General features: G+C 40.3%; 3 protein-coding genes across 3 annotated transcripts; all 3 read left to right on the top strand.

Moving 5' to 3' along the window:
- Positions 1–2,834: 2,834 nt before the first annotated feature.
- LOC139283884 (protamine-like protein) lies at positions 2,835–3,664 on the top strand. The gene has a single exon (XM_070903950.1). It carries the CDS (start codon positions 2,867–2,869, stop codon positions 3,428–3,430), a length of 564 nt encoding a protein of 187 aa, XP_070760051.1. The 5' UTR covers positions 2,835–2,866; the 3' UTR covers positions 3,431–3,664.
- A 4,016-nt stretch (positions 3,665–7,680) lies between these two features.
- Positions 7,681–10,648, top strand: mpeg1.1 (macrophage expressed 1, tandem duplicate 1). The gene is made up of 2 exons (XM_070903949.1): positions 7,681–8,130; positions 8,368–10,648. The coding sequence occupies exons 1-2, from the start codon at positions 7,681–7,683 to the stop codon at positions 10,045–10,047; spliced, it is 2,130 nt and encodes a 709-aa protein (XP_070760050.1). The 3' UTR covers positions 10,048–10,648.
- A 2,995-nt stretch (positions 10,649–13,643) lies between these two features.
- Positions 13,644–16,232, top strand: prf1.5 (perforin 1.5). The gene is made up of 4 exons (XM_070904972.1): positions 13,644–13,904; positions 14,125–14,396; positions 15,017–15,158; positions 15,345–16,232. Exons 1-4 carry the CDS (start codon positions 13,644–13,646, stop codon positions 16,230–16,232), a joined length of 1,563 nt encoding a protein of 520 aa, XP_070761073.1.
- The last annotated feature ends 1,354 nt before the right edge of the window (positions 16,233–17,586 follow it).

Consider the following 17,586-nt stretch of genomic DNA (forward strand, 5'->3'; position numbering starts at 1 on the left):
TGAGGCTATTGTTCAGTATTGAAGGGACTTTATTCTGGCGTTTAATTTCATAGCCTTAACCTTGGGATCCACTTTGATTTGGAAACTGAACTTTTTTTTTTTTTTTTTACAGTTATTCAGAAGTTATCCATGACACAACAATCATGCCACAAAGCTACTGTATATGTGCACTTATCGACTACGTGATTGAGTAATGTTTTCACAGGAGTTGCCAGGCTGTCATGAATCTGTGGATCCATTCAAAAAAGTCAAAAAAGGTCACTGGATAACAATGACAGCCCGCTCTTCGGCTCCTCAGCAGTTAATAGCAGTGACAGAAATTATTATGATCTAATTTGACACAAAGTGGAAATAAATCACAGTGGGCATTTACTGCTATTAAACAATGGCTTCATTAGCACAGTTTCAAAGGGGGTGGGGGGGCGGTGGAGGCCTTTTATCTGCTCAAGTGAATACCTTAGTTGTATCTCAGAGGTACCGGTAGGCTGAATACTGGTCACTGGAAGTTCGAGGGAGCACAACACAAGGTAACAGCTGCTCTTCTGACCATGACACATACAAAGATACTTTCCAAATCACAACAGCACATAATCTAAAAGGAGTCACTTATAAGAAATAAATTCCTTACTTTTTCCTGTAGATGTAACCCTGAACCCTGAACAGTTTCAGTAATTATTTGCTCGAGGAAGTAAAAGTTTTGGTTTAATTATTAAATTAAACCAATTAAAATCAACAAAATTGAATCCAAGCTGTATACAGTATAGTGTTAAAGAAGGTAAAGGGGCGATTCAAGTTCCCTATCAGATTAGATTATTACAACTTTATCTGATCTGATGTGTCTGTTTCATTCTCTGGTCTCCACTTCAGCCCAGTCTCAGGATGGATTTAAAGGTTCCTCCTCATCTACAGAGAAAAGATTACAGATACTTTTTAATGGGTGCCAAACACACATGACCTTCAGTGGACTTTCAAATGTGGGTCTACTTAAGAGGACACTAACTTGCCAGTGACAGGCCAACTGGATTTATATTTAAACAAGTTTTACTCACTCTGTTGTAATATGTAGTGTGCTTGTGTGTGTTTGTATATGTGTGTAACAGGAGGCCGTGCTATCAGTGCACCACAGAAGGCAGGACTACATTTGCCAATCTTCTCCCTCACACACACTAATGCACACATTATCTCATATTGATAAAAAGAAAAAAGAAAAAGACGGAGAAAGCGTGAAAGAGAGACAGAGATAAATTCTCTATGTTTTGAGCAATTTATTCAAGTATTCTCGAAGCAGCATACTGTATGTCCAAAACTGATATTCCACTCCATGTGTCCACTAATCGCCTCCAGTTTAAACAATGTCAAATCGTATCTCAAGCTCGATGCAAATGAAATTCAAAGTGCATTGAAGGCGCAATCTGTGACCTTTAAGGACTACCACAACAAATGAATCTAAGTTACGACTGTTTTATTCTGTTGTTAAAGATTTGTTCTCATACATAATGTTTGTAAACACATCAGAAAACAGACCTGCATTTATAATCATTCATAATTATTTCTCACCAATAAGTCAAACCATTGAATCATATAATCTATGACAATTCGATCAAAATGATATTACTGATGACATGACAAACATGTGAAAGAACACAAAAATGGTTACAAAAAATATAAAGTAAAAACTGTTTTATGTTTAAAATCTGACTGAACTTCATATTTCAAATAGTCCTCTACACTATACTAACCTACTATACCGAACATTAGAGCATTTTGTGCTGTTCATGTTCCAAAAGCACTGCAGATTGAAGAAATGCAGTCGGAGGAATATTCAGTGCAGTGTGATGCCATTGCTTCATTCCTTTGCACTTGATTGAATTAATCTATTTATACGCAGAAGACACAGCTCTTAATGGAATTATGAAGTTTTTTTATGGCATTGTGTCCTATAAAATGATTAAAGTGGTTGTCAAACCATAGACTGGCACTTTAACAAGACAGAAACTGGTTTAGAATATACATACATGCATACTAATGTGAGGGCATCCCTCACTTGTTTTTATAAAGAATCAAAAAGTTCAAAAAGACCGGGGAAATTAATCTTAAATTCGTTTCTCCTGCCGCCCATCCTTACAGGCTGATAACTCTTATTCTGGCTGAGGTCCATCTCCCTCCACACAGAAGAGACATACAGTAGCCTACAATAATATTTTCGCTATAACATATAATGACATAAAACATGTTTTGTTATTTAACGTTTTTCACCTCACAGTCTCATTAAAACTGTCCTGCTTCTGTGTTTCAGGAATTCATATCTATGTTGAGGTCACTATATTTTGGGTCTGCAAGGCAGCTGTGTTTCTTTGGTCATCTTTAAATTAATTTAATTAGCAAAAACGGCTGAAATAAAACGGAGTTTTGGAGCCAGTATATCAGACACATTATTATTTACGCTTATTTGATTATAAAATTCGGTACTGGATTGTTTAGAGGGTGTATCTTTGTTAAAATGATCAAAATTCACGTCTCACGGTACTCTTTACAATTGCCAGCTTGTTATTTAACTTTAACAAACTTTAATATATTTTGTTAAATCCCCAAATAAAAATATAGATATACACAGTTAAGAGCACGCTGATTCTTGTGATGTGCCTTTTGTATGGATTTCCAACATTTTACGCAGGAATTTTACAGAATAATCCAGCTGGAGAAAACACAAACTTTCTCCAGTTTGAGAGGGAGAGAAGAGGCGCACTGTGGCGGCAAGGCTCACTCTACACGGTTCTCATCAGGGCTTGATAAAACCTGAACCTGTCAAGCAGAGATATCACTCTGTGGGTGTCACTCACTTGAACCTGACATTAGCGCTATTACAATGTCTTCTGCTGTGACTACTTTGCCCTTGGCGGTTTCGGCCAAATCTCCCAAGAAGAGAGCCAAGTCTCAGAGGAAGAAGACGGGTCCCACAGTGTCAGACCTGATACTGAAGGTCGCGTCCACATCCACAGAGCGCGGCGGCCTGTCCCTGGCAGCCCTGAAGAAGGCTTTGAAGGCCGGAGGATACGACGTGGTGAAGAACAAAGCCAGAATCCTCACCGCCATCAGGCGTTTGGTGGCAAACAAATCTCTGGTTCAAACCAAGGGCACCGGGGCCTCGGGCTCCTTTAAGCTGAACAAGAAGCCCCCCACACCTCGAAAGAAGAAGGTGGTGAAAAGGAAGCCAAAAGCGAAAAGGGTCAAGAGGGCCAGCGTCACGAAAGCAGCCGCAGGTGCCACTCCTGCAGCCAAGAAGTCACCCAAGAAAAAGAGAAAGGCAAAGAGTCCCAAGAAAGCAAAGAGACCTGCTGCGGCCAAGAAGCCCAAGAAGGCAAAGAGTCCTAAGAAGGCCAAACGCAGGGTCACCAAGTCTTCCAGGACCAGGGCTGCTGCCAAGAAGTGAAACCTCTCCTAATGAACACTGAATGCTGACCAAACATCTTTCTGGTGGCTCATGTGTGGACTAAACTACTGCATTCATCCTAAGAAGTTGACTTTGCTTTAGCTATTTTGCAGTTTTTCTACAACACAAAATATTGAACCTGCTGTTTTTACGTGCCTGTCACTGCCACCAGCTGCTGTGGTCTATTAAGAATTGAATTGCAATTGTTGGAAACAATAAACCCATTCTAATTTATACATTGTGTGTTATTTTACCTCAGTTTTGAACAACAAAAACTTTGACAAATATATATATAGCATTTTATATATTACCTGTTTGTGCAATTACTCTGGATAAGAGCACAGTCTGCTGTAGACAATATTAAACTGAGAAAAATCAAACTTCATTTAGCCTTTATTGTTGTCAGGCACACATGTTTCAGTCAATGTTTACATTTATGACAAAGTGCATTTTTTGGTTCTAAAACATTACCTTGTCATCCAACACCACTAAGTTCAGTTCAGTATCTCAGAAAAAAAGTATTCTGTGGTTGAACAGGCAGAGTTCATTTCTATCAAAAAAGTAAAGGTTTTGACTGTGTCCTAAATGATCCTATTTACTACATAGTGCACTACTTTTACTGTCCGCCATGTTATTTGCGTGTCCATGTTCTGAGTGTGTAAATCTATAGCCTTTAGTATTTTAGCTAGTGTCCTCAAAAATTCCCCGATGAAAGGAAAGACGTGTCTGCTCACCACTGAGTGGACTGTTGAGTGTCCATTACATAATGAGTACTTTCTGAGTGAACAAAGAGGTGATTTCGGACACAGTCTTGATTCGCTTGATGCACAGTGACGCAGGAGAACGCCCGGAACGTCTCTGAGTGGCGCTTTTACGCAGCGTTTACGCACGGGGACCAAGCCGTTTGTTGTGATGTGGCGGACACAAACATCTATTGTGGTCACGAATTGTCGTCTGTATATGAAAGAGAGCCGGTGAATCTGACATACAATAGCATACAACTTTTGTCTGAAACAGACAGATGCTGGTAAGAGTTTGTGGAAATATAACCTGGATTCGAAACTTAACAGCCTAATACAACTTAAAAAGTTTCTGTTTTGTTTTGTTTGCGCCAATTTCAAGTGGAGCTTGATATCGGCAGAATTCTGGGCGGGACCAGACTGCGAGTAAAACAGCAACTGGTGACACTCGCCAGCTGCTTGCCAAACGCAGCTAATAATCATTAACAACAGCGAGGTTTGGCGGGCGTGACAAGCCGTGAACGTTGACTTTCCTCTTATCTCCAGCAGAAAAACACACGACAGGGTCTCAGTGCGGCTGAAGCGACAGTTATGTCCGGCTGATGAGTATGGACATACCATCCTCATCTCATCCAAGAGACAGGAGATGACATGGTGGTAACTTTGAGGGATTCTGACGTGAGAAACAGTAGAGGTGAAAAGAGAGGTGGGATTTCGACTATACTGCTGATTCAAATCAATGAAGAAAATGTGAGAAAAATCATGAAAAAAAGCTATCGTCCCTATTCATACACAACTTTAGCCTTTGGATACTATATGCTGAAGTAATGAGGTCTTGAACCCCGTAAAGTGAAGGCCTTCTGTGCAGTATGTGGTGACTCACACGGCTGTGGAGTTCATCAGCTGTATGGTTTCGCGTTGCCATCTACTGGTCGGGCTCTGCAACCAACCGCAGCCGGTAAGGACTGTTAGCCGGGGAGGTTCACCTCATTTCAGTTTTCATTACGGTCATATTTTACTGTTACAAGTAAAACTCTGGACCTACTTTTATAAAATGATGTTCTCCTTGAATGCAACTCAAATTTAACTTGGTGTTTCCCATAAAAAAAAAAAAGACCATAAAATACAGGAGCTCTACTTTGTAATGAGCTATTTTGGTATAATCCAGCCCACGGGCCTTGCTGTTACTAACTGAAATTCCCAATTGTTACTGGCTCTTTCTCCATTGTCTGGTTTTCATCCACTATACCTACATTTACCAGGTACCAGAGGAACCAGTAAGTATAGTTTATGTACTGATTTATAAAACGAAATTATACCATAAATTGCGGGCTGTATTATAAAGTGTTACTATTATATATAAGTTATAATATAGAGTAGTTATAAGAAAAAAGTATTATTTAATAAAAAAAATGTAATTGTTATTAAATAATAGAACATGTAGTGCAGATAAATTTGTTTTATTGTTCTGAAAAATCAGTGTCTGTTTTGTTATTTAAGTATTTCTAGACCAGTAATTCAGTCACTTGTCTCCTTTATGAAGACAGATAGAGGACATGTAGATATGGTTAAACTGGTTATTTTATAATTCTGCAGTTTATTCCTACATGAATTGTTTTTACTCATCTTTTGTAGTTTGCCAAACGTTCAAGCTTATACTTGATTTGTGGGTGTTGGTGAGGTCAGGTGATGACTCAGTCAGAAACTCTCAGGACACTCCAAGTGATGTACACTCATGTGACAGTTTCATGAGAAAACAAAGCCACTTCCCCTTCATTAAGTGGACCTTGTTTTCATGTCTGGTTTTTGTTCCCTTTATTAAGAGGAAGTCAGTGAACACCTTTACTTTACCTTTACCAATCTTACCAAGTATACCAAGTATAAAAATGTGTGTGAAAAGGAGCATGTAAAGAGCAGAGCAAGTTATTTTTTTACATAAATTGGCATAAATCATAGTAATGACAGTATATAAAACACAGATTTATGATTCTTATCAAAACACCTCCTATTGTAGGGTTTCATAATATTGCTTTTAAACATGGTTATATTACACTATAAGAAAATAACCATAGTCCTAATTTAGGAAGAGTATTCAGGTAAACCCTTTGACAGGTAATCCCACTTTGGCCAACTGAGTTCTTTTTTCTGTATATAGCTTATAGTATGTATACGCTGGGGTAAACAAAAATGCGGAATTGCAAATGAAAGCAAAACTTCATCGTGCCCCACCTATTCTTAAACAAGATTTTGCTGTATGTTCGTCATATGATAAACTGCATAAGACGAGGACGAACATGGCATGAACCTTATATTCAGTGGTCTTAGCCCTCTCTGACACAGCCATCATAAAGGTAGCAGTGACCCTCCTGGCATCACAGTTATGGTGATGACGGAAGGAGATAAGAGCTGGGTCAGAGTGGGGTAGACAAAGGCGTAGAAACTGGCCAAGCTTAACCCAGAAATTAGTCAGTTGTCTAGTGGACAAAAGGCAGGGGTAGCCTTTGGGGTGATGGGTATGATGGTGCTGGTGGTAGTGGCAGTGCTCCTGGGGAACTTGAATACATTGTATGAATGTGCCATTCATAAAACATGTAGTTATTTATAAATAGTTTTTTTCTTAACGTTTTGTATCATGCTAATAAAACTGACAGGATTTAAAAATGTTTGTCAATTAAACTATTCTGCACAGTACATATCTACTAATTCAAGTATACTTTTGAATTGTAACAGTTTGAGTGTTGGGTGGGGGGAAAATGAGAGGGGGACACAGTGTGAAACTGGACCAAAACATATTGTAGATTACAGGCAAGTTACCCAAACTCCTCCTGTGAGTGCACTGCTCTGGTGTACATGAAAAAACTCTTGGCAATTTTGTTTTTTTCTCTCACAAAACACGTCTAATGTGTTCGTCTTCAGACTGCATGGTAGTTTCATTTACTTACAAAATGTACAGGTTTAGGCAGGTTTTTATGACTTATTACATTATTAGTACTTATTACTTTATTTCACTTTACTTTTCTTATTACCTTTACTTACTTCATTTCAACACACTGTGCTTTTATCACCCAAACATGCACTGACTGGAAAATTTTAATCACTTGACGGATCAACATAAATCATAGTAATTGTAGTATATAAAATACAGGTTTATGGCTACCCAAACATCTCCTATTGTAGGTTTCATGATATTGCCCTTAAATGTGGTTATATTATACTGTGAGGTTATTTTTCTGTGATAGAAAATAAGCATAGTCATAAGTCATAGTCTGAAGAGTATTCAGGTTAAACCCTTCGACACGGCCAACTGAGTTATTTTTTCAGTTAATAAGAAGATCGTAGTATATACTTTTGGTAAACAAATGACTTTCAAATGAAAGTAAAACTTCACCCCACCCCACGCATTCTTAAACAAGATGTTCCTGTTTGTCATGTGATAAACTGCGTGAGAGGAGGAGGAACTTGGCTTGAACCTTATGTTCAGTCATATTAGCCCTCTCTGACACAGCCATCATGAAGGCAGCAGTGACCCTCCTGGCTCTCTCTCTCCTTCATGTCTGCTCTTCAGTCCCTGTCGACCGCCCCACCAACTGGCTCAGACAATGTCGTGCCTCCACCAACCTCTCCATCACAGCACTGGAGGTGCTGCCAGGCGGAGGCTGGGACAACCTCCGCAACATGGATATGGGTCGAGTCATGAACCTCAGCTACTTCCAGTGCCAGACCACGGAGGACGGGCTCTACCTCATCCCAGATGAGGTGTTTGTCATCCCTCACAAGGAGACGGGTGTGGAGACAAACTCAGAGATAATCAGCTCCTGGCTGGAGCAGAAAAGCTCCACTTCTCACACCATAAATGCCGACATATCCTTCCTCTCTGTGCTGAATGGCAAATTTTCTACAGAGAACCAGAGGATGAAAACCCATCAGGTCAAAGACGCTTCAACTACAGCCAGAGTGCAAGTAAGTTTTTATTTACTATAGTTTGGATGTTTACAATAAAAGCACATATAGCCGAGGCAGCAATTGTGGATCAAGAGCTAAAATAATCTCCCAGATACTTTGTGTACAAAAGAACCACTACTCTTCCATAGAGTACTTATACATTTGGTAAAAAGCTGAAATGAGTATGGCAGATGTTAAAACTCCCCAAACAAAAACAAACTATAACATAATGATATTTAATCTTTTTCCTCAAAGGTTCGTAACTTCATCTACACAGTTAAGGCTTATCCAGACTTCACGCTGGACACACGCTTTGCTCAACAAGCCAAAGAGATAGCTGATGCAATTGAAAACAACCAAACAAGGAATGCAGACTATCTCTCAGAGAAGATGGTGTTGGACTATGGAACCCATGTTATCACTAGTGTTGATGCCGGGGCTACTTTGGTGCAGGAAGACTACCTCCGTTCTTCATATGTGTCGGACAGCGTGTCAGAAAGTTCCTCTGTCAAAGCACAGGCAGGGTTAAACTTTTTTGACAAACTCAAGTTTGACATAAGCAGTCAAAATACCCAACAGAGCTCTTCACTTCAAACGTATCAGTCCAATATTCAGTACTCTCTTATCCAAAGCCATGGTGGCGGCACACCTTTCTATCCAGGCATCACTCTGCAGAAGTGGCAGGAAAGTACCAGGAACAACCTGGTAGCTATTGATCGGTCAGGATTTCCCCTACACTACTTTATAAACACCAACACCATCCCTGATCTGCCACAGCCTACAGTTGGCAAAGTGGCTCTCACAGTGAGTCAGGCCATAGAGCGATACTACAAGGTCAACACACGGCCTGGGTGTGTCAACATCGACTCCACGAACTTTAACTTCCAAGCCAATGTTGATGATGCATCCTGTGAGGGCCCCGCTACAAACCTCAGTTTTGGTGGTGTGTACCAAGAGTGTACTCAGCTCAGCTCAGATGCAGGTCCACTATGTGATGCTCTGGCCCAGAAAAACCCTGAAACAGGTGACTTCTCTTGTCGTTCGCCTTACTCCCCAACTTTACTGAGATCAGAAGTGAGACAGCAGGGTTACACTTCGTATGACTGCTATGACCAAAGCCATCGGTGTGGGTTTCTTTGGCTTTCACATTGCCATCGTAAAGTGTGTCAGGACAACTACCACGTTCGCTCTGCTCGCATTGACACCTACTGGTGCTCTGTTAACGGAAAGGCCCCAGACAATTCAGGGTATCTGTTTGGAGGCTTATACACTCCCTCTCTCCTGAACCCCCTCACCAATGCCAAAAGCTGCCCTCCAAACTTTATTCCAGTCAAGTTTCTCTCGGACGGCCAAGTGATCTGTGTGAGTAAAGACTATGAAACTGGGACCAGATACTCCGTACCATTCGGAGGCCTCTTCAGTTGTCAGTCAAGCAACCCACTGGCAGGGTCCCAACGCCGCTGCCCTCCCAAGTTCAGTCAGCACCTTGCTACAGTGAGCGACGGCTGTGAAATTCTTTACTGTGTCCAGTCAGGACTGTTCACAGGTGGACAGCTGCTTCCGATCCATCTGCCTCCTTTCAGTAAACCTCCACTTGTCAGCATGCAGGCCACGAACACGGTTATGGTGATGACTGAAGGAGATAAGAGCTGGGTCAGAGTGGGGCAGACAAAGGCGTGGAAACTGGCCAAACCAGAGGAAATCAAGGACATTGTACAGAAGCTTAACCCAGAAATGAGTCAGTTGTCTAGTGGACAAAAGGCAGGGGTAGCCTTTGGGGTGATAGGTATGATGGTGCTGGTGGTAGTGGCAGTGCTCCTGGTGAAGAGAAGGAGGAGGCTGTCTGGGTTTAGGACAGTTAGAGGCTATGATACAATACGTGGAGAGATTGAAAGTGATGAAGAAGAGAGGGAGGCACAGCAACATGAGGCTTGAGGAAAACACAGATAAGACGCTTCGCACCCAGAGAGATTAATCTGGTGTGACAGATTTAGTTTTTAACTTCCTTGTTGATTGTCACCTCAGAGATCACTGTCATACATTTTACTTAAGTGGGAAATTTTCACGTTTAAGGGCTCCTAGTTTGAATCAGTTGGACTTTGTATTAATTATCATTCTTTTGAAATGTCTATGAAACTAATTAGTAATTCACATTTTTACAACTGCTATGGATAGTAGATGTAATACTTTTAACAATACATTTATTGGTAGGTGGTTTTTCCTGATAGCATTTAAGATGTTGTTTAGCATAAGTAAACTTTGTATTTTGCACTTACAAACTTTTGACAATATCATATTATGTAAGACCTAAGAAACATGTGACTCCAGAGCTTTTGAAATCACAAAACGGCACAAAGCAGAAGTGATTTCCAAAGGTCACAGTGACCTAATACTGCCCTCATGAGGCCAAAATGCATAATGCCATGTTGTATTTAAACATTTGTATTCCCTGTTTAAGAACTTGAATGCTTTGAATGACATTGTTTGAATGTGCCATTCATAAAACTTGTTTTTAATAAATATTTTTTACAGACAATTGCTTAGCAGTTTGTGGAGCCCTTCTTTCAACATAAGAATAAAAGAACCATTAGAGTAAGAATTTATTATTTTTTGTACTTTATTTTTTGTATCATTCCAATAAAATTGACAGGATTTAAAAAGGTATGTCAATTTAACTCTTCTGCCTTACACATAACATAACATACTGATTAAAGTAATGTAAAACGACTTAATGGATCTATTTTTTTCTGTTACTTAGCTTTTGAATTGTTGCAGTTTGAGTGTTGGGTGGGGGGAAAATGAGAGGGGGACACAGTGTGAAACTGGACCAAAACATATTGTAGATTACAGGCAAGTTTACCAAAACTCTTCCAGTGAATCAGAATCAGAATCAGAAATATAAAACACCGGTTTATGGCTCTCACCAAAAAAAATCTCCCATTGCAGGTTTATGATATTGCCTTTAAATATGACTATTATACTATTAAGTTATTTTTCTGTAATAGAAAATAAGCTTAGCCATACATTTGGAAGATAATTCACTTCAAACGTATCAGTCCAATATTCAGTACTCTCTTATCCAAAGCCATGGTGGCGGCACACCTTTCTATCCAGGCATCACTGTGCAGAAGTGGCAGGAAAGTACCAGGAACAACCTGGTAGCTATTGATCGGTCAGGATTTCCCCTACACTACTTTAGGAAATCAGGGAAATTGTACGGGAGCTGAGTCAGATGTCTAGTAGGCAAAAGGCAGGGGTAGCCTTTGGGGTGATAGGTATGATGTTGCTGGTGGTAGTGGCAGTGCTCCTGGTGAAGAGAAGGAGGAAGCTGTCTGGGTTTAGGACAGTTAGAGGCTATGATGAAATAAGTGGAGAGGTTGAACGTGGTGAAGAAGAGAGGGAGGCACAGCAACATGAGGCTTGAGAAAAACACAGATAAGACGCTTCGCACCCAGAGAGATTAATCTGGTGTGACAGATTTAGTTTTTAACTTTGTGTATTATCAACTCAGAAATCGCTATCATGCATCTGACGGTTAATGATGGAAAATGTTCACGTTTAATGTTTAACAACTGCTATAGATGGTAAATGTAATAGTTTTAACAATTATTTACTTCAAGCTGTTCTTTAGCATAAGTAAACATTGTATTTTGCACTTACAAACTTTAGACAATATCATATTATGTTAGGTGTAAGAAACATATGAGAGCAATCTGCCTTTGAAATCACTAAATGGCAATTTTGTTCCCCGTTCAAGGACTTGAATGCTTTGTATGATTTTCTTTTCCAAGTACCATTCATAAAACATGTTTTTTTTCTAAATATCCTATGGATAAAAGACTCTATTTGAATAAAAGAATCATTAGATTAAGGATTTATTACTTTTTGTACTTTACTTTTTGTATCATGCTACTAAAATTGACAGGAGTTATAAATGTATGTCAATTAAACTCTTCTGCACTGCACTTATTTACTGATCGAAGTAATATAAACAAATTAATGGATCCATGTCTCCGTTTGTATATTCTATTCATGCTTAGTATGGCTCTGTTCATGTAAAACTTTAGAAACGCCCTAAAGACTCTAAAAATACCTTTGCCACGGGTCACTTAAAGTAATCAGCCTTGTAAGGGGTCTGCATGATGTGTATGATTTTCATAACAAAAAATATTTTTACACTATAGTGTTGAGGTGAGTGCAAAATGCAAAAGTCACAGATGAAGTGAACTCACACTATGTAAGCATGAATAAACTTGTAAACGTGGCGCAGAAGCACATACTGTTCTCTAAATAAAACAGCAAAACAGCTCATATTCCCCACAGATAGTGGCTGGGTTGAAAAACAAATCTCCCTTTTTCTCAAACTGCATACACAGAGTGCAGAGAGACACTTTTTTTCCACACTGACCATACTGAGAAAACCAACATTCCACCCACATCCATAAATAGACAATGGCAAAGCTGACCTCATGGTGTTGGTAAGGTTATCAGTACACAGACAGGCCGGCTCAGACTTTATCTAGACAAAAACACACACAGTCGCTCCAACAGACATACACATATGCACTGTACACTCGCACGCACGTACATACATATACACATAGCCATTTCCCATAAAGAGTGCTCATACCAACGTGCATCTTTTCTCTCGTCACGATACAAGAATCTCCCTCCCCCACACATGCATGTGCACACACACATACACAGCTGTGAGGGATTCATAGAGCTGGGTCATGGACATGAAAACAAACCCACTCATGCTGAGGAAATTGTTAAGGCCTAGGGGGAGAGAGAGAGGAAGAGGGATAGAGAGACAGATTCATAAGCCTGAAGCAGGGCAACTCCCTCCTCTGTCTTTTTCATAAGGCGGCGGACAGACAAAAGGAGTGCACCCAGCAGGCTCTCCGCACAGCCAAAGCTCTCTCAACCGTGATTTAATTTCCAGCAGGATCAAGCATTTAGTCAGTTTGCAGTCCATCATTGACAGTGAGCTGTGCCATCCATGGGAGTTAGCAAAGAGAGGGCGGCACAACAAATGTATTTTTCGTGGCTGTTAAAATCTGGAGAGGAATTTTAGTGGACAAAGAAAGCTACCGACTGACAACTCCTAAAAGGAGGACGAGGGCACAATCTGAAGAACGACAAATAGAATACAGTAGAAGGTAAGAGTGCATGTCCTCATATGGTGTATGTGTCTGTTGTGCACGTTTTTAGAGTTGACACAACATCTGTGGCAGGATTACTGCAGTTTATAAAGCAGGGAGGATTAGAAGCTCATCTGCATTTACTGTGTAACACACATAATTCATCTGCCATCATTAGATCGTTTGCTACCAGAAACAACCCTGTAGTCTGCCTACTGGTAAACCTGTAGAAATGTGTTTTTTATTATAAGGCAAATACTGTAACCGCCACAAAAGGGGTTCATATCAGACACTGTTTTCATGTTGAAGGAAGTATTTCATAGCAAAGACGTAATCATTAAAACATAGACTTTCTCACCCTCCATGTGTTCTTATATTTAGGTAACCATGCGAGCTGCAGGATACCAACGGAGCAACTTCGTCCTGGCTTTACTGGTCACGTTGGAGGTTTACAGGATCCAGGGCTGTCGGATTGGCTCAGGGTCAGAGTGTGAGAAAGCCCCTTTTGTCCCGGGCCACAACCTGGCAGGGGAGGGTTTTGATGTGGTGCGGATGCGTCGAACAGGAGCATATGTCATCAATGTCAAGGGTCATCTGGCTGACAACCACACCTGTACACTGTGTCCAAACCGCTTCCAAAAAGGAGAGGTGAAAACTGTAAAACTCAGCTTTCTCTTCCCTCTCTTTTCCATGGTGTCTTCAGTCAGTCTAAATTCTCTTCACTTAATTCCATCCAAACCATATTTCTCTTGTTTTACTCCTCCTGCACAGTGTTTTTCCTCCCTTTGTACTATTCCACACGTCCTTCAACTATTTTCTTCCTCCATCTGCATCCCACCCTACATCCTGCCTATGCTCTCCTCCTCAGATTCAGAGACTCCCAGCAGCAGTGCTCGACTGGCGTCCCTTCAGCCGCTGCAGTAAGCAGCTGTCTAGTGCCCTCCACCACTCTGTGGACTCCCTGCTGCGCAGCTCCAGCTCCCTGGTTAACAACAACTGGGGCCTGGGTTTGAGTTTAGAGAATATTGGCAAGACAGTGCTGGGAGGGAGCCGCTCAGACTTGGCAAAGTTTGCTCGTTCGCAGCACAGTGTGGACAAGGCCACTTTTGCCACCCATGAAATCAGTTGCACCTACTACAGGTAAAGAGGAGTGGGGTTGGTAACAATGGTGCTTTGTAATTATATGTCATTTGCTGATTGATAGCATTACTGGGATGGTTAAATAAATCGGACTGACATTCAGCACCAAAATATGTTCTAATGATGGCAAATGGCTTGCAATGAAGTATTGTTACATCCATATACATATCGGAGCATGTGCGGAATTCTGGTTTAGTTATATCCGGATATCATTATCATTGGCTTAAGAAAACCTCAATCCAATATTCATTGAAAACAGGAATACATTTCAAAGGTGGCTCAAAAGATGCCAGTTGCAAAATTAATATTAGAGTAATGGCTATCAGATACTCATAGTATTTTCCTGACATCCCCTGCATGTAAAGAAGGCAAATGTATTGTTAGCATATATATAGGTGACGGCTTAAAATAGGTTAAATCTCGAAAGATAACTTGCTTTGGAAGCTTTTAAATGAATGAAGGAATATGGTACACAAAATAAACTTCTGCAAAGTTCCAAGTTACAACATCTTAAGCTGAGACCTTACGGTGAACTTGACTGTTTATTGTTTGCCACATAAGAGTAAGATTATCTTCTCATTGTGTTATGGTTGAACTCCACATGCCTTTTGTTTTTTCAGCTACAGGCTGGCTGATCATCCCCAGCTGAGTACAGAGTTCACAAAGCATCTGAAGAGACTCCCACAGAGTTTAAATACAAGCCAGGACAGAGCCCTATATAGACGGCTGATAGACACCTATGGAACACACTACATACACCAGGTCAGGTGGTTAAAACAGTGTACTTCCTTTGTTTTATACTGTAGTATTTATGCTGCAGAATGTCTTTTTGGAATAGTTCAAAATAATGCTGAAGATAATGACGCTGGGAGGGATGATGAACCTTGTTACTCATAAGCCAAAAGGGAGTTTTCAGCCATCATTTCATTATTTCTTTGTTTCTCCTAGGTCCAGCTTGGTGGTAAGGTGAGGCGAATCACTGCCTTCAGGACCTGCCTGGCCACACTGAAGGGCTTCTCCGAGTCCGAGGTCAAAAACTGCCTGAATGCTGAACTCCGAATGGCTCTTGGTTTCCTCCCTGCCAATGCATCCTTCTCCAACAAGTGTGACAACCTCCTGAAGGGTAACATGAGCATGGGCTTCTACCAAGGCTTCATGACCCATAAGATCGAGGTTATCGGAGGGGAGAGGTACTTCCCTGACATCCTCTACCAGCAGGACCCATCTGAAGCCTACCACAGCTGGATGAACAGCCTCCATGACAACCCCGATGTGGTTTCTTACGCCATCTTTCCTCTGCATCATTTGGTGGAGGACTCAGTGATCAGTGCTAATCTAAAAAGCACTATCACAGAGTATATCAAAGAGAACCAGCTGAAGGACGACCAGCTTGGTTTCAAGAACTGCTCCCCGACTTCCAACCTGGACCATAACTGCTGTCCTCTACGCTCTGGCAGGGGAACTCTCAGACTGGAGATCCACAGAGCTGCAGGTTTGAGGGCAGACACCTTCACGAAAACAGACGCCTACGTGAAGATCTTCTACCATGGCATATACGAGGAGACTGAGACGGTGATGGACAACAATGACCCCGTGTGGAATGCGACTTATGACTTTGGATCAGTGGAACTGGGTCAGGAATTGAGGTTTGAAGTCTGGGATAGAGACGTGCTTTACAATGACGTAGCGGGTAGATGTGTTGTCTTTCCTGAGCGAGGAACTCGTTCTCTAAGCTGTCAGCTGAGCAAAGGCGTTCTCTATTTCACCTACACCATCAAATGTGACGCTCACTTGACAGGCTTCAGGTGTGGACGATACTCCCCGAATGCTGAGTAGATTGTCATATTACAATGTGTTAATGTAGATTTTAGCATTCTCTTGATACATAATGTTACAACTTTCAAGTATTTGATTTTTTTATCATGTAATTTCCCTTAACTGGAGACATTTGTTTTGGAAGCCAAACAAACTCGTCCCCCTTTTTCTCACATACAATTTCATAATGTAAAATTCTGTAAGAGTCTATCCGAGAAGAAAATAGTTGTCATCTATGTAAATGTCTTGTTTTAGTATTAGCTAACCAAAGTCAAAGCCCTCGTGCATCCATTGTACAAAACAAAATAAAGTGATTTTGATTTGGGACATTTACTGTTGTATGACACCTTAAGGCTGATGCAATGATGTATATCGATGATGCACTGATAACCACAAGGGCTACATACACTCACCATTTCTATAAACGTACTAATTTCTTTGAAGTGGCAGATGTCTTCCATATACAAAAGCAACTGAGAACACTTTATAATTTTAGAGAATAGAAATACTAAAAAAAACATGCCACCATTCACATAAAGGAACAGATTCACAGGTCCTTTCAGATCAATTGGATTAAGTCCAATTCATTTCATATCTTCTAGTCTCTAGATCGAAATGTTAACCCTTAACGTTATTAAAATGTAGAGTACAATTACATTTTTAGTTATTTGTAATTCATGTTTTACATTATTTAGACCTCTTTTTTAAATTAGTGTTCGTTGAAATTTTAATCACTTTTTAATTATGTTCTTAATAGACTGTTCAAAAACCAAACTCAAAAGGGGCAATCTTACATTACATATTTCTTAATATATATTAATATTAACTGCCAGTGGTTTGGCAGCAGATGAATAGTTCATGTATGACCAAAATAAATAGAGAAATGTTTCTTATTGACTGCTCCTCCTGCTGAATCGCTGTAGGCATGACCACAAACATTTATTCCAATTTTTATTATTCAGTTCAGGAACCTTAGAAACATACAAACAACTTCATAAAAGCTTTTACAGTAACACTTGTACACTTACAACACATTAGCCACTTATATAGTTATACAGCTGCTTCCTCAAATCACCATCTTCTCTGTGTTGCTTGGCATTAGATATTTAAAGGAGTAGAAGCAACCAATTCAAGCACCATATTTATTAAAGACATTCTGTTTCATATTTTAGTTTTAGTTTTTCTAGTTTGACACACTAGAAAAAATAATATTTGTGTATTGTATTCATTGACTACACCCACACCCAAAGGTCAATCAGTCGTGCCTTAGCCCAAAAATTGACTTAAAACATGGCATCAGGATGAAACTCAACACATTACGCTTACAGTGACAGAGAATACAATTTTCCAGATACTTGGCTGACCTTCTGATGCA

The sequence above is a fragment of the Enoplosus armatus genome, chromosome 4 (genome assembly GCF_043641665.1).
Source record: "Enoplosus armatus isolate fEnoArm2 chromosome 4, fEnoArm2.hap1, whole genome shotgun sequence".
Lineage (NCBI taxonomy): Eukaryota > Metazoa > Chordata > Actinopteri > Centrarchiformes > Enoplosidae > Enoplosus > Enoplosus armatus.

What these genes read in the sequence shown, in the direction of transcription:
- LOC139283884 (XM_070903950.1), top strand. Translation starts at nt 2,867, where the DNA reads ATGTCTTCTGCTGTGACTACTTTGCCCTTGGCGGTTTCGGCCAAATCT.
- mpeg1.1 (XM_070903949.1), top strand. Translation starts at nt 7,681, where the DNA reads ATGAAGGCAGCAGTGACCCTCCTGGCTCTCTCTCTCCTTCATGTCTGC. An exon ending in CAACTACAGCCAGAGTGCAA is followed by an intron (nt 8,131 to 8,367) that starts GTAAGTTTTTAT and finishes TTTTCCTCAAAG; the next exon opens with GTTCGTAACTTCATCTACAC.
- prf1.5 (XM_070904972.1), top strand. Translation starts at nt 13,644, where the DNA reads ATGCGAGCTGCAGGATACCAACGGAGCAACTTCGTCCTGGCTTTACTG. An exon ending in ACCGCTTCCAAAAAGGAGAG is followed by an intron (nt 13,905 to 14,124) that starts GTGAAAACTGTA and finishes TCTCCTCCTCAG; the next exon opens with ATTCAGAGACTCCCAGCAGC. An exon ending in ATCAGTTGCACCTACTACAG is followed by an intron (nt 14,397 to 15,016) that starts GTAAAGAGGAGT and finishes TTGTTTTTTCAG; the next exon opens with CTACAGGCTGGCTGATCATC.